This window comes from Eleutherodactylus coqui, chromosome 4 (genome assembly GCF_035609145.1).
Source record: "Eleutherodactylus coqui strain aEleCoq1 chromosome 4, aEleCoq1.hap1, whole genome shotgun sequence".
In the NCBI taxonomy this organism is placed as follows: domain Eukaryota; kingdom Metazoa; phylum Chordata; class Amphibia; order Anura; family Eleutherodactylidae; genus Eleutherodactylus; species Eleutherodactylus coqui.
The window spans coordinates 39,864,440-39,881,794 of record NC_089840.1 but is presented as its reverse complement, the minus strand read 5'-3'; the positions used below and the strand labels follow the sequence as shown (position 1 = coordinate 39,881,794).

The 17,355-nt window shown below is 42.3% G+C and overlaps 1 protein-coding gene across 1 annotated transcript in view; it reads left to right on the top strand.

Annotated features, from left to right (window-relative positions):
* Positions 1 to 17,355, top strand: part of CASR (calcium sensing receptor) — a 91,419-nt gene that overhangs the window by 49,382 nt on the left and 24,682 nt on the right. Inside the window, exons 2-3 of the mRNA XM_066599310.1 lie at positions 11,219 to 11,652; positions 14,411 to 14,717. Of these exons, the coding sequence (XP_066455407.1) occupies positions 11,468 to 11,652; positions 14,411 to 14,717 (492 nt within the window). The 5' untranslated portion in view covers positions 11,219 to 11,467. The remainder of the gene's footprint in view (positions 1 to 11,218; positions 11,653 to 14,410; positions 14,718 to 17,355) is intronic.

Below are 17,355 nucleotides of genomic sequence, written 5' to 3'. Positions count from 1 at the left end.
TGATGGCATCCTGAGCCCGGTCGCCTTGTAAGCATACCCTTACGCATTCACTGGTCCTAACACCTCTTACAGTCTGGTAAGAATGGCCCAGGTGGGGGGAAATTCATTGATACGACCATCCAGCTTCTCATCTTACAATAATGCGCCCCTCTCAGACTCTGGTAACGGGTTGAAATCTCTTTGATTGTTACATAGAGCCGTCTAGTGTTCAACAAGCTCTACACAAGCGGAAAAGGAGGTCCACTACACACAAGGAGCCTCTGAGAGCCCTTTATAGGACAAGGGTGGAACCACTTTTAGGGCCTCAGGTGACAAGACCGTTCATCTAATCACACCACAACTCTCATCATTTGCATATCTGCCTGAGATGGAGCTGCATGCCGAGTTTTTCAACAAAATGATAACTCCTTCTAGGTACTAGATTTCTTTTTACAAAGAGTGTATATACAATTACCAAGCTTGAACTTAACCTCTTCTTCCTCATTCCCTCAGTGTTGCGTACCAATCATCCCAGATAGCATTACATTAGACTTCCTCACGGTTCAGTTCTTCTCTCTTTGCTGATGTACCAGATTGTTCTAGTCCTCTACTGGAGGTGTATCAGTTGACAGCCAGTATCTTAAAATAATTCTTCTCCCAACAAAAAGGAAAATGGAAAATCCAGCATATGATTCCTAAAAACACGTAAAATGCATAAATAGGAGTCCAGCATCCAAGTCAACCATATAAATATCATTAAAGTATAACTAAAGCTTTTAACCCCTTAATGCTCTATGATGTACATCATGGAGGTTCAGGGTTTGTATGGAGAAAGTTGAACCCGCTCCATTGAATGCGGGTGTTGGCTGTTTCTTACAGCTGACACACGCTCACAACAGCTGTTAACCCTTTAAATGTCGCTGTCAATTCTGACAAAAGCATTTGAATGCCCCAATTGAAGTTCAGGGTTCTCGAATAGCCCCCCCCCCCCCCACACACACACACACACAATGGTCACCCGTCCCCAAGAAAAACTTAATAAAAAGCAATCAAAAAGTCATATGTACTCCAAAATTGTAACCATACAAGCTACAGGAGAGCCTGTAAAAAAAAGGCCTCTCACAACCATGTTGACAGAAAATTTAAAAAAATAATGTCCATCAGAAGATTGGCACAGAAAATAATTTTATTTTTTTTCCAAAGATATTTTATTTTTTAACCCTTTCCAATCCACTGTCTGACATTTGAAGGCATTCTGATTAAAGGCTGTACAGCTCCGATGTCAGAAGACGTCTGGCAGGGTATTCTTACTGTATATTACTAGCCGCTCTGTTGTCGGGGACCTCTCCCGCATGTCCCATACCGTGGTACTGGTTCTAGCCAGCAGATGGCATCATTGTATAATGGCAGAAAGAGAAAACCCCCTAGGAAACCCTGAAACCAAAATTGGATTGCAAAGGGTTAAAAGTAGTGCCAATATACATTTGGTATCGTAGTACTCGTTCTGACCCATAGAATAAAGTTATCATGCTGCAGTGTGTACATCATAGAATTGACCCCCCACCCAAAGATGGCGGAATTGCACTTTTTCTTTCCCTCCACTTAAATTTTTTAAAAAGTTTTTCAGTGCATTATATGGTACATTCAATAGCACCAATGAAAAATACAACTCGTCCTGCAAAAAACAAGCTCTCACACAGCTGGGTTAGAAGATAAATAAAAGAATTAGTTTTTTTTTTTAAGTGCAAAGGTAAAAACGATAATGAAAAATTAAGTAAGGGCTGCATCCTTAAGAGGGTCATAATATCCAGCATCTGCAACCAGAGTTTTGGACATATGGAATCAGTCTACGCTTACATAGAAGGGTAGCCCCTCTACAATGTGATTATAGTTGGACCCCACTAAGGAGTGTTAGTGTCGTCTTCCCTTTAGTGGGGAAAAGCAGTGATTGGAGTAAGGATGCATTTCTAAAATCTGGATCTGCAAAACACTCTACAGGGTTACAAGCGGTGCTTATACAAGTAACGCACTTTGTAATAACTCTCTACGGCTAAGAGGAGAACATGACTGTTCCATTTGGAGTGGCCACCATTCCTGACTCCTGTCCCTCTCCTTCCTGCAGCTAGAATTTCGATTTGCAAGAGCCTCACTAGATGCAATAAAGTTAGTTATTCGAGCATCCAAGAATGTCTGGAGGTATTTCGTTGGATGACTCCAGTGTCTGAAGTGTGGAACCCTGCCACACTTCTCAGCCTCCCCCATCTGATCCTTTGCACTTGCATCATCATATTTGCTACACTTGGGATCCACTTTGTATGCCAGCTTATATAAAAGAAGGGGTTCTGTGCAGCCTGTGTACCATGAAGTATTTGGTGATTCTATGAATATATGTTGAAATCTTTGGGCTCACTTCAGAAGGATAGTTGATCTAGGGAGATATTCTGACTGCCAGATTGGAGTTAGGAAGGAATTTTTTTTTCCCTAAATCCAGGAAAATTGACTTCTATGTCATGTTTTTTTTTTTTTTGCCCTTCTCTGGATCAATATTGCAGAATAAGAATCTGAACTGGATAGACGTGTATTGTTCAGCCTTACATACTAGGTTACTATGATTATTATTATTAAGTTAAAATTCACTGTACAGGATTCCAACCGTTTGAAGTGGGCTTGGGAATACAGAATTTACAGCTGTAACTTTTCATATCTCACACTCACAGTAAAGTCCATTAACAGTCCTAGCTCTGGATATCAAAAAGGCAATCAGTAGCCTCTCTTAGGATCTTTTTGCAGTTTGGGGGAAAGTGGGTATTCAAGGGGTTTTTCCTACTTTTTTGATCCCTATGTTCTACTCCTTCTGCACAACTGAAACTCCCTCATTCAATATATATGCACAGGACATAGAAGCCACTCGCCCCCTGCCCTCTTTGCACTGGCAATGGAGACCTTAGCTTGCCTCATTAGAAATAACTCAGCTATTACTGGCCTCACCTGTCGGAAGCAGGATTACAAAATTAGTCTCTTCGCAGATGACATTCTTCTCACTTTCGCTAGACCTCCTACCTCTCTCCCGAATTGAATAGTGGTTTTGGACTCTTTTGCAGAAGTATCAGAGCTGATAATTAGTGTGATCAAAACAGAAACCCTTTACTGCAATGTCCCCACATATACACAAAAACTCATAAAACTTAATTTTGGGTTCCAGGCTCCTCCACATTATATTGCATACTTAGAAATCAAGCTCACTCCTTCGTTAAATTTTCCCACCGCTATTTAGTGCTCTGAAACCTGGCTGGAGGAAATAAGACCAGCCTCTCTGTCATGGGTAGGACGCATAAACTCAGTCAACATGACAGTCTTATCACGCCTTCTGCACCTTTTTAGATGTTTCCCTGTTAACGTTTCTCTTCTTGATTTGATAGATATGCAGCAGGCAATTTTTTCTTTTTATTTGGCAACACAAGACACCCCAAATTAAACAAAAATTACATAGTATCACAGGCAGTTAGGAGGTCCATCAGTTCCCAGTTTGTGAAAGTATTTTTTGGCCTTTCAGTTTCCACAAATTCCCCCTATCTTCACCGATCCCAGAAGCCCCTTATAGGTGCAACTGGAGGCTTTGCTTTTGGCTCTAATTGAAAGTAATTCTATTTTTGGGACAAAGACACACAGCTCACATCTCTACGGCAACTCTCACCTCTGACCTATCAACTTTTCTTAATTTGGAGAAGTAGATTTGAATACTCGCTAATGTCAGCTTTTCCCCCTCTACTGTCCATTATCCTTAACCAAGCCTTTGCCCTAAGTATCTGTAGTGATATGTTTCTTTGGTTGCATGTTGGGTGAATGTGCCCGAGGGTGAGTTCTTGCCCGACAAGGCCCTTGGTTTTAACAATCAACAACATAAACTCTCACAGTACATCTGTATGGCAGCAAGGATTTATATAGCCTCTCCATCACTCTCTCAATCGACCCAGTTCATGCTCAGATCTTAAGAACGATGCTTTATGAAAAGGTAGACAAAGAGTAAAAAACTCTGCGCTCATAAGAGAATTTTTTTCCTAAAGTTTCTTCTCCAAAAGTGAACAAATAAAGAAAATGACAAAAGAAGTGTAATTTACTTTGAAGGAGGGGGGTATGGGTCCAGCACACAGAAACCCCATCCTAGTGGTAATAACCAGTTTCGTTCAGATGCAACGTCGGGTCCACAATGGATATTTAGTTATAGCAAACAAACACAAACATAATGAAGGCAACGTATTTTTGTGCTGTAGCGAAGCAAGTTTTTCAAGCCTGCAAAACACGTTGCCTTCATTATTTTATATTCACTTTTGGAGAACAAACTTTAAAGAAAAACTTTTCTCTTATGAGCGCAGAATTTTTAGTACTTTTTTCTATGTTCCAAAACTCTTTTGGAGTTTTTTGGGATTCCTCTGCGGCTCTCCAACTCTTCACCTGAATGCCCCGAGTGGCATAAGAGGACCGGATTATAGATCCTAGGACTGCAGGTGTGGCGCCTTGTTCCCAATTTATCTGGGTCCATGTGTCCACACCACGTAGGTCCTTTTCTATATATCACAACCATTTGCTGTTTTATACCTCTGACTCTCTGAGGCGCTGTCCTATTTTTAACTACTAGAGATGAGCGAGCATACTCGATAAGGCAAACTACTCGAGCGAGTAGTGCCTTATTTGAGTACCTGCCCGCTCGTCTCTAAAGATTCGGCTGCCGGTGCGGGTGAGAGGTGAGTTGCGGCAGTGAGCAGGGGGAGCTGGGGGAGAGAGAGATCTCCCCTCCATTCCTCCCCACTCTCCCCTGCCGCTCCCTGCCCCCTGCCGGCAGCCGAATCTTTAGAGACGAGCAGGCAGGTACTCGAATAAGGCACTACTCGCTCGAGTAGTTTGCCTTATCGAGTATGCTTGCTCATCTCAATTAACTACCTTTATGAAAAATTGACAACTATGAGAGAGGATAAGATTGAGCCCTTTCTTACAACTCAGCATCCCTGGTCTACTTTCTTAGAGATTTCCGATCTGCCTCGACTGCTTCTTACTTGAGAGGAGTGAGCAAAGAACAAATGCTGGGAGGGGGGCCTTTATATATTTTTTTCAATATGACCTATTTTTAATTGTATATAGTAAAAAATGGCTACTTTCATTTCTTATAGCTTGCGCCTTGTGTGGTTGTTCTTTTTATTTCTTATTTTATATTGTAATACCCTCTGCGAGGGGAATCTATTGGCTTCATAGCCTGTTTAGTACTACAAAAATCTCCAATAAAGTTGTTTGAGACTAAAATGGTACCAACAAAAAGTTTTGTCCTGTATAAAAAACAAGCCTATATAAAGTTTGGTTGACAGACAATTAAAAATGCTTTGGGGTCCTGAAATGTGGCACCACAGAAAAAGCAGTTTTTGTAAAAAATTGTGTTTATAGTAACATATGTCCATTCAGTTCAGCCTATTACCCTCTCCATGTTGATGCAGAGGAAGGCAAAAATACAGCAATGAGGTATAAGCCTATTCTTTCCTGACTCCAATAGTGCAAAAGTAATAAAGCAAATAAAACGCTATAAATTTGGTGTTGTCATGAATCATAATGACTTGTAGAATAAAGATAACTATATTTATACCAAAATGTGAAAACTATAAAAATAAGTCACAAACAACAATGGTGAACTTGCTTTTTTTTTCATTGCTTCGCAATAAAAGTTACTCAGTACATCAAATGTACCCAAAATTTGTTCCTATAAAAAGTAGAAGTCATCCGCTAAATGCACGATCTCAGACAGCTACACTGGGGAAAAAATAAAAAAGTTATTACTTCTCGAACACAGAAGGGTAAATGACTAGAGATGAGTGAGCATACTCTCTAAGGGCAATTACTCGATCGAGCATTGCCCTTAGCGAGTACCTGCCCGGTCGGAAGAAAAGGTACGGTTGCCGGCGGTGGGCGGGGAGGAACGGAGGGGAGATCTCTCCCTCTCCCCCCCCCCCCCCCGCTCCCCCCTGCTCACTGTTGCAACTCACCTGTCACCCGTGCCGGCAGCCGAACCTTTTCTTCCGAGCGTGCAGGTACTCGCTAAGGACAATGCTCGATCGAGCAATTGTCCCTAGCGAGTATGCTCGCTCATCTCTATAAATGACTTACTGGTTCTTAGAGCTACAATTAGCTATGGCATTATGCAGTTAAAAGTGCACTTAAGGCAACTGAGTTTTGTACCTAACATATTTATATGAGACATGAATTCAAAATCTGCAATAAAAAAAGTGTCATGTTTTGGAGGGTTTTTCCCTATTTAATGTAACTGTCAGGATTAATCCATTCATCGCATCTAGAAATGAGCGAGCATACTAGCTAAGGCAAACTACTGGAGCGAGTAGTGCCTTATGCGAGTACCTGCCCGCTCATCTCTAAAGATTCGGGTGCCGACGGGGGACGGTGAGGAGGAGCGGCGGGGAAGAGCGGGGAGGAATGGGGAGAAGATCTCTCTCTCCCTCTCTCCCCCCCGCTCCTCCCTGCCCACTCCTACAACTCACCGCTCTCCTAGATCACCCAGAATCTGTGGCATTTCCACCCATCCATTTCACACACAGTGCTCTGCCCACCTGCTGTTTTTCTCTATATCTCAGCCTTAATGGAGGGCATTGCAGATACTTTCCAGTTCTGAAATACCATTTTTCCAAATCAGTTCTTTCGTTAATGTTTTCATCAGACCAAAAGCTCCTTCCAGAATCTCATTTGGACTGTTTTTAGAAAAATATTATTACGTTTGTGCAGGGCACAGGTTTAGTACCTCTTACGGACATCACCAAAACGTCAGACTAAGAAGTAATAAAAGTCCTCAAAGGACCAGTACAAACATATATTATAATACTCAGATGGGAATGCTATCACTAACCAACTTTAGTGTGTGAGACCCTGCCTAGAAGCAAGATGATCACCCTGATAAGGACGGCAACATGTCAGGAACCTAGAAGTCCTAATCTGTCCCCAGATGGTGAAAGGGAATAAGTTTACTTGAGAAGGAAAGAGCAATGTATACAAGACAGTATAAATAACCACAAGTACTTACTGTAGCTAACAGGAGTCCGCAGCCTCACCAATCACCTCAGGCAGGACATTAACTGGTGTCCATGTAGAAGTGGGCCCGGAATAAGTACACTTCCATTATTGCTCATAGACCGGTTAAGGGAAACACCTCTCTGTCAGTCAATCAGTCCATATACCACAGATGTTGTAACAGGGTTGTAAGGAAGGGCACATTATACTCAGTCCATAGGGGGCTCTCCAACAGACAATACTTTAATGGCCTTCTGCAATGACAGGAACAAAATACTCATCAGCACCTAGCATCAAATGACAGGGCGCATGCGCTGAAAGCGCTGTCACGTGGGTTGAGACTGATGTTGTGATGTCAATCCAGTTGCATTCCCTGATTGGGGTTAGTGTGCCGCAACAAATATCGAGCCCTGTGTGCGCAGAGTGCTAAGGCAGCAGAAAGCTGCAAGTTCAATCCTGCATAGTTTAGCTAGCCGGCTCAAGGTTGACTCAGCCCTCCATCCTTCCAAGGTTGGCACCCAGCTTGGTGGAGGGTAATAAATAAATTACCAGAAAGTGCTGCAGAATAAGTTGGTGCTTCACAAATAACAAGATTTATTTAAGAAGATTTATATCATAGAATGGTAGAGTTGGAAGGGACCTCCAGCTTCATCTGGTCCAACCCTCTGCTCAATACAGGATTAACTAAATCATCCCAGACAGATATTTGTCCAGCCTCTGTTTGAACACTTCCAATTAAGGAGAACTCACCACCTCCAGGGACAACCTGTTCCACTCATTGATCACCCTCACTGTCAGAAAGTTTTTTCTAATATCTAATTTATGTCTCCTCCCTTTCAGTTTCATCACATTGCTTCTAGTCTGTCCTTGTGCAGGTGAGAATAGGGCTGATCCCTCTGCACTGTGACAGCCGTTCAGATATTTGTAGACAGCTATTAAGTCTCCTCTCAGCCTTCTTTTTTGCAAGCTAAACATTCCCAGATCCTCTAATCGTTCTTCATAGGACATGATTTGCAGACCGCTCACCATCTTGGTAACTCTTCTCTGAACTTGCTCCAGTTTGTCTATGTCTTTTCTTAAATTGGGGTGCCCAGAACTGGACACAGTATTCCAGATGAGGTCTGACTAAGGAAGTATATAAATATATAATGCTTGAGGTAACTAATCTATTTCAATCAAGCTTTTCTTGGCATACATTGATGGATTCATGTTGAATACAATCTATTTTTTCCATTATCAGCTACTTAAACTGGGAAAGGCTGTAGTGTTTTTGAATAGGATGAATGACAGGAAGCACAAAGATATTCCTGGCCCCAGGGATTAAAGTGGCGCCTTCAAGGGGTTGTACCGTGTTTCAAAGTTATCTCCTATTCACATAATAGGGAATACCTTTCAGATGGGTGGGGGGCTGACCACTAGGAACTCCATCAATCCTGAGAACAGAGCTTTGTTGTGTCTTGAAGTGACATCACCGGCGGTCACACACGCACAACGCTGTTCCATTCCTTTCAATGGGACGGCCGGTGATAACCAAGCTCCAATGCTTGGCTATCCCTAGCAGTCCCATTGAAATTTATCCTCTATAGGATTTATTCCCCAGTGAGTTTAATGGGAGGGTGATTCAAAGGGACAAGATTTAGAAGGAACTCCCATGATGAAGTTCTGGTGTCACCTTGTAGTTGAGATTTTTTAATTATTGATATCTAAGTGATTATAAGAATGGATGTCTGAGCTGTATGTTCTCCACGGTGTACAGAGCAAGTACAAAACAATTACTCATAGTTACTGGAAATGGACCTAATGGCTCCGGAGCTTTGCGGCTGCTATAGAAGTTCACATTATTGAAGTCAGGCAGGAATTCTGTGATCGATCTATGCTATATATAATTTGGCTGTTGTTTGAAGCCCTGTGAGGCTACGGACTTCTCTCCCAGAAGGCAAAGTGTTTTTTGTAATTATATGGGGTAAGAAAAGTCAACTCTGATGAAGTGGGGAAAGAGAGGGTCACTTGAATTATGCAGCATACATAGAAAAGTGTATACCTCAGTATAAGATAAGCAGAATAGTGATTGCAGCCCTGGAGTATAATACAGGAGCCCATTTAAACACAACGATTATCGCTCAAAATTTGCTCAAAAGCCATCTTTTGAGCGATAATCATGTGTAACTGCACTTAAATTGTGCAGTTTTCGCTAAGCCGTCGCTCATCGTTGTCTTTCAGCATGCTATAGATCAGCAACCAGTTATCAGGAGTTCACAGCGGGACACAGCTGATACTTTTGTTTCCCTGATGACAGGCTGGGTATGAAGGACAGAGCAGTCCTGCATCTGTTCTGCATACCCGGCATGGAGCACCGGGCTCTCTGTGCAGAAAACACCTGGATGCAGAAGACAAACGGGGACACCCCGCTTGTCTTCTGCATCCTCCGCTCGGAGTGCTCAGCTGTATAACAGACAGGCGCTCTGTGCAGAAAAACCTGGATGCAGAAGGCAAGTGGAGACACCCCGCTTGTCTTCTGCATCCTCCACTGGCAGCGCAAGGTGATCGCTCATCTTGAGTGATCATCTTGCGTTGTAAATAACACACCGATTATCGCTCAAAAGTCACTTGAGCGACATCTTGTGAGCGATAATCGTTGTGTCTAAATGGGCCTTAACTCAGGATCAGTACAGGATAAGTAATATATATACACAGTGACTCCACCAGCAGAATAGTGAGTGCAGCTCTGGAGTATAAAACAGGATGTAAATCAGGATCAGTACAGGATAAGTAATATATGTACACAGTGACTCCACCAGCAGAATAGTGAGTGCAGCTCTGGAGTATCTTACGATATTAGCAGTATGTAGCCCATGAAGGAAGTGACGTGTTGTGGGCTAGCTTTGAGAGTATATAAGGTGTGCGATATGTGAGCAGAAAACCCATCACTCGTTGTTGTCATGGGTAGAAGGGGCAATTTATTAGACTTGTAAAAAAGGTTAATTGTTGGCTTTTGGACCAAGGGTGGCAGTATTTTTATTCCATCAACTAGATCTGTTAATTTAAAAAATGACTATGGTTTCCATTTGGATTCCATTTTGCAATCCGCTCCATTAAAAAAAAATAAAAAAATTAGTTCAGCATTTTAAATTTCGGTTTTGATGTAAACGAGCCCTTAAAGAGATTTTGTCACCATGTTTTTGCAGTGATATGTCTGTTGTATAAATCTGTGCAGTAGTTTTGGAGAAACTTGGAATTAATTAGTAGCACCAAGTCACAAAACTAGTCCTGCACATTCATGAGCTGCAGGCTAGCCACACCCACCCCACCAGCCAATGATTAGCAGCTCTCTCTATGTAATAGGCAGACAGCAGTCCATTAGTGGCTGAAGGGCGCGGTGAGTGTAGCTAGCCTGCAGCTCATGAATATCTAGGACTCCTTCAAGTAGTCCTCTATGCATTTGCTGCTACTAATTAAAGGCAAGTTTCTCCAAAACTGCTGCACAGATCCATACAGCAGACATATCACTGTAATCAGTGTGACAGGCACTACTTTAGGATACCCTCAGAGAGGGGTGCAAAAAGAGGGTGACATAGTCTTTTTAACTGAGATCAGTGGTCTTCAACTGATTTCTCTCAAGCTATTGTAAAACTATTATACAATTCCTGCAGCTGCTACGCCATGCTGGGAATTGTAGTTTGACATCAGGCGGAGGGCTTCAGTTTGGAGACCCCTTTCTTGTAAGAACATGTGTTTAAAACCCCCTTGCTCCAATATATAAATCTGTAAAATGCAATTAGCAGAGGGGCCTGGCTGTCGTTCTATTACTATGGTCATGCTCCTTGTAGTTGTGACTCTTTGCTGTACAGTCTTATGGTCATGGCGAGAGAGGATTACAACCCTGCCGTCTTTGTATACAGCCCTGTTATTGTCACAAGGTGGTATAACCAGATGGTAGTTGGCATTCAATTTAGCTAATGAGTGTATAGTAAATGAAAGATTTCCACACTCTGATTGGCTAAGCATATTAGAATGTCTTAGTTTTCTCTTGGCTATCTCTCACTTTCTTAGTACTGTACATAGTGAGAAACATGGACTGTATGCTTTGCTCTCGCCGTCTTTGGGCTACATGTTAAATGCTGTTACTATCCCTGGTTTTGTGTCGCATGCATTCCTTTTTAAATATGTCATTTCTTTTTAGGGAAATGGCTTTCACTTGACAAGTTGAGGTTACCTGAGGACTGCAATGGCAAAAATCACATTGGAGAAACTCCCACTACAGCGACAGCCTCACCTCCACTTCTTGCACTGTAGAAATGAGGCCGTGGGCCTCCACAATCCATAGCAGGGACAGCAGTCATCAGCTTTCACAGCCTCTGCCTGACATTGTGCTTCATGCCACAAGTCCTCTACATCCTTCTTCTGAACCCAGACACCACAAAGGAGAAGGATGAATCACTACATCCGCTGCCTACTGCTGCTCAGCTTTGTATTGGATACTTCCACCTATGGACCAAACACCAGAGCCCAAAAGACAGGAGACATCATACTTGGTGGCCTCTTCCCCATTCATTTTGGAGTTCATTCTAAAGATGAGATCTTGGAGTCGAGACCAGAATCCCTTGAGTGTAACAGGTGAGGGATGTGGAATCTCAGGGTCAAAGTGACCAGCAGATACTGGTTATGTTCTCACCGTCATAAATATGGAGACATGTAAACTTTGCTCCTTAGGTTGTCAGGCAGAATTGACCTTGAAATTTTAATGTTACCTCTCATATCCCGAGCAGCCTTCTTTGGTTTAAAGTTAGGTATACAGTAGCTCAATAAAGCAGCAGAATATTTAATATTAACCCTTTCCAATCCACTGTCTGGCATCTGAAGACATTATGATTTAAGGCTGTACAGCTCCGATGTTGGAAGACGTCCATTGGGGTTCTCTTACTGTATATTGCCAGCCTCTCTGCTCTCGGAGCCTATCCAACGTGTCACCACATGCAGTACTGGCTTTAGCCAGCATACAGTGCTGTTGTATAATGGCAAAAAAAGAGTAAGCCCCCTAGGAAAACCAGGATACAAATTGGATTGGAAAGGGTTAATCACTTTCCAGACTGTCCAGGGGATGTCTTTGCTTCGTTATCTCCTTCCAGCTTACACAGCTGTATAGTATGTAGAATGTCAGTGACTACTAATATCATCCGCTGCTCACTGAAATAAAACCTAAAGACATAAAGGAAATGATGACCAACTAGATAGATATACTGAATTTATGGAACCTTTCAGACCAATATAGTAATGGGAAACATGCTCATTATTAAAAAAAACAACATTTTTCACAAGACTCCAGTGTTCTGTATAAAAAACTTTGAGTGGCATCATTTCCATTGGTCACATGTCATAGTCACATGTCCACAATGGTCAATGGGTTAGACATTGTATATGTACTGTGTCATATTATTGATGAACGGGATGCCATTGTTTGCTATGGCTTTACAGTAATAGGGACACATTTTTAATGATAGCATAATTAAAAAAGGCACTTATCTATAAGGTAACACCCAGTCCCATTGGGACTCTCAATAATGGAGAATCTCTTACATTTTGAATAATTTGTCATTAAGGTGACATTTCCTATTATGACTGTAGTTGCAGGTAAAACAACATGAATGCTTTGAAATTACCTGGATTTCTGCATTGATTATTAATAAAATGTAGTTTGATTGTTATATAAATCACAATTATAGAGAAACAAATTGTACCTAATAACATAAACAGTTGTACCATTCCCGTCTTTAATTGAGCATATTGAGTAATCATCCACATGGCAAGGCAAAAAGTGAGCCCTTGAATTTAGTAACTCGCAGATCCTTTTCAGCAGCAATCACCTCCGCTAAATGTTTCCTGTGGTTGTATATAAGATTTGCACAATGTTGAGGAGGAATTTTGGATCTTTTCTCCTTGCAAATGTGCTTAATTTCATCAATATTTCTGGGGTGCTTTGTGTGCACAGCCCTCTTTTGGCCATGCCACAGCATCTCCATAGGGTTATGGTCAGGACTCGTGTTTTGGAATGGCCAAGTCAAAATCTTCTTCTTAAGCCATTCTTTAGTTGTTTACTTGTGTGCTCACAGTCATTTTCTTGTTGCTTCACCCAATGTCTCCTCAGCTTGTTTTGATCCACCTTAGAATTCGTTGCTCCCTCAAACTATCACAAGGAGTCCAGACCCAAAATCATGAAGCTCCCTCTGCCATGCTTCACAGATTGGATGAGGTTTTGGTATTCGTGTGCAGTGTTTTTTTTTCCTGTAAACATGGCGTAGTTCACTTGTGTTAAAAAGATCCATTGTTTTCTCATCCATCCATAGGACATTTTCCCATTTGCATTGTAGAACATTCAGATGGTCTGTGACAAATTTGAGAAGGGATGCAATATCTTTTTTGGACACCAGAGGCTATCTTAGAGGACACATGAACAGAAGTTATTGCAGTTTGTATTGTCTTCTGCTCTTTATTACCCTTGGGCTATATGTTGCCTCTCAGGTTGGCCTGTTGTACTCTTGGAGTAATCTTAACTTCTAGGGAGAGTAACAACAGTCCAGAATGTTCTAAATCTGTAGATTTGTCTAACCATGGATTTATGTAAATTCAGGTCTTTATCATTGCTTTGGTAGCATTTTTAATCTTCATCTGTATAACATGATTTCTGAGGTCCTCTGAAAGTTGTTTGCATTAAGGCATGGTTCACACTAACCAATGTTTCTTGGGAAAAACTGATTTATCAGTAACCAGATTTTGTTTGTCTTTATTTAAAGGGCAAAGCACCTGTGAGACCATAACTGAAAAACTTTTTGCCAATTATCTCTTGGAAAGGTCATAAATACAGAGGTTCACTTACTTTTTTCCCAGCACTGTGAACATTACTCAATGTTCTCAATAAAAGACATGAATGGTACAACTGCTTGTATGTTTTTCATTAGATTGTTTTTTTTCAATGCAGAAATCCAGCTGATTCCAAAGGGTTCACTTATTATTTCTTGCGACTACAACTGCCCCGTCCTGCTACTTACACTTACTATAATATCTCTGAATTGAAGTCGTGAGACAGAAATAAAACCATTCAGGAAATAAATCAAGGACAAGGTTTATGGAGGAGCTTCCTTCGCAGCTGGAGACAATACTGAACCTTGTCATGAATGCAGATGCCCTGCGAAGGGAGTTGTTTATGTAACAATGTGCCAGTTCCCATGGTACCAGTTATCCTTGGAAGACCTGACAACTGATCAAAGTGGCACTGATTACAGGGCTATAATTAACAAACTGAATGTTGCAATGATCTCTTAAGACATGTTTTTTCTCCTTCAGATTCTCACGATCGCTTTGATTCTGTCTCCTGCAGATACAACTTCCGCGGGTTCCGCTGGTTACAAGCCATGATATTTGCAATTGAAGAAATTAACAACTCAACCAGCCTGTTACCCAACATTACACTGGGGTACAGGATCTTTGACACTTGTAACACCGTATCCAAGGCACTGGAGGCCACACTCAGTTTTGTGGCTCAGAACAAGATCGACTCCCTAAATCTGGATGACTTCTGTAATTGTTCAGAACACATGCCCTCCACCATCGCTGTGGTGGGAGCCACCGGTTCTGGAATATCTACCGCAGTAGCCAATCTACTGGGACTTTTCCATATACCTCAGGTGAGAAAAGGAAGGGAGGAAATGACGCATCAATTCACAGGAACAATAATGACGGAAAAGTTAAATCAAAACTTTGGACAAAAGTCAAAAAAACCTCCACAAACTACTTACGTATTTCCAATCCACATAAAACGACGGATATCTTTATGAGTCCTTTGTTTTACTTATATTGTCCTTTTCCTTAAAGGGGTCCTCTGGGACTTCTAAATGGATTGCATGTCTTTAGTGAATAATACTAGGCACAGCAGGAACCAAATGTACGGAGCTGTGCCGGGTAAACAATGAAGAGGACATGGCACGTCATGGTCCCTTCAAATCAGTAGATCAGTGGGGGTGCCAAGAATTAGACCCCTTCCTTCTAATATAAATGGTCTGTTTTAAGCCATCAATTTTGAGGCCTGAGAGTGCCAAGACTCAGATCCCGCTGATCTGATATTGATGGCCTAGCCTAAGGATAGACCATGAATTTTATAGTCCCAGATACTCCTTTAATTATGTTTTTAGCCTTCGCTCACACTGAAAGCTAATTGAGCAATGCATTGTGGGAACTCAGTTAGACATAGCTTAGCTATTAGGTAATAAGACTGAGAGTTGGAGTTGAACCACAGATTCCAAAAGGAAACCAGCAGGTTTTTAACTTTCGAGTGAGAACTGTGGCTGCTTCAGTCCATAAGAGGCACATTGTACATTGTATAGCAGCTCAATCCCATGCCCTTGAGTGGAAGTGAGCTGCTGTCAGGCCATGTGACCAATGAACATGACATTCACAGGTCTTAGAAGAGGCTACAATGAACCCTTCAATCAGCTGATTGGTGGTGGATCCTGAGTGGTGGATCCCTGGTGATGAACTATTGATAACCAATCCTAAGGATAGGTCATTTACAGTTTAGCTCCCAAAAACCCCTTTAGGAGAATTTATCTGCCTAAGGTTTCTCTCACACAGGCGCATATCAGCCGGCCGTTTTCACGGCCGGCCGATAAACGCTACATTGGGGGGGGGGGGGAAACTAGTGAATGGGCGCAGAAATCAAATGTTTGTGTGCCCATTCAAATGGCCTGGTGAGGCTGGCGCCAAACTCACCAGGCCATTGCCCATTTTCCCTCCCTCCCCATCGCAGGCTCGCCCTGCCTCCTCCCATTGATGGCTTTGGACAAGAGGCGGGGAGAGGGCGGGCGCTTATCTCCGCCGCCATCCCGCCCCCTCCCATTGTACAGAACAAGCGGGGAGGAACGAGAGGTGAGCCTGCACGGGGGGTGGGGTGGGGGGGGGGGGAGGAGAACAGAGGAAGAGAGTTTAGCAGCAACGCTGCTAAACTCCCTCCCATAGGAACCTATGCAGCGGCCGATGTGTTCCAGCCCGAAAGATAGTTCCAGGACTATCTTTTGGGCCTGATGTAAAAATGCCCAGTGCTTTATTGGCTTGGCTGGGCGTTTTTACATCTCAGAAATACGCCCATGTGATCTGATGCATTGGAATCCAATGCATCAGATCACAGCATATATCGGCCGGACATGAAAGCGCCCGGCTGATATGCGCTCGTGTGAAAGAAGCCTGACACTGTGATTTATGTCTTATTTTGGGACTGTGGAAAGCTGGATGACTTTGATAATAATGGTGGCCACTATAGTCTGACAGCTTTTTGGAACAATCTCATAGACATGCTTTTGTGCAAATGTGTTGAATTGTGACATTACAAGGGGTGTTACCATCAACCACAAACCACAGCATATTCGCTAATAATGGTGAATTCTGATGAAGTTAGGAGAGAAGAGTTTCACAATCAAAGCAAATGGAAAATACGATTAGATTCTTCCAAACAAAAGCTATTCTGTTCATTTACAACCAATGGGACTGAGCCATGTACCCTACTAGCGTACATCCCGTATTTACAGGTTACATATCCAATTAATCTACAATTCAGTCACTGCATACGGACATTTTTTAACCCTTTTATTACTTTCAAATATCACTAAGTATTCCACTTATAGAGTTAGGAAACACCTTCAATAAACTTGTACGAAGTGACTTAAAGGGGTTTTGTCATGACAACAAAACCCCGTCCACCTGCTTGGCCCAGCCCAAAATAAAAAAAAAGGGCAGCATATTCGTCTGTCAGTGGCGACTTCCGGGTTGATGGCCCGGCGGAAGTCAGGTGTCGTCTGCGACCAATCAGAGGCTGCAGCGTCACTGTACATGTCTACCAGGAGCATATATGGTGACATATGTACAGTTTAACTCTGCGGTCTCTGATTGGCCACAGACAACACCTGACTTCCCGCCGGGCTGTCAACCTGGAAGTCGCTGCCAATCACATGGGAGAAACTAACTGCTAAACAATAGCTTATTAAGCTTCTAATAACAACCAGCAAAACAGTGAGTTCAGCTCTGGAATATAATACAGGATGTAACTCAGGATTAGTGCAGGATAAGTAATGTAATGTATGTACACAGTGACTCCACCAGCAGAATAGTGAGCGCAGCTCTGGAGTATAATACAGGATGTCACTCAGGATCAGTACAGGATATATAATGTATGAACACAGTGACTCCAACAGCAGAATAGCGATTGCAGCTCTGAAGTATAATACACAATATAAGACTGATTCCACCTTCCTTATTGAATATATTATCTTTCAA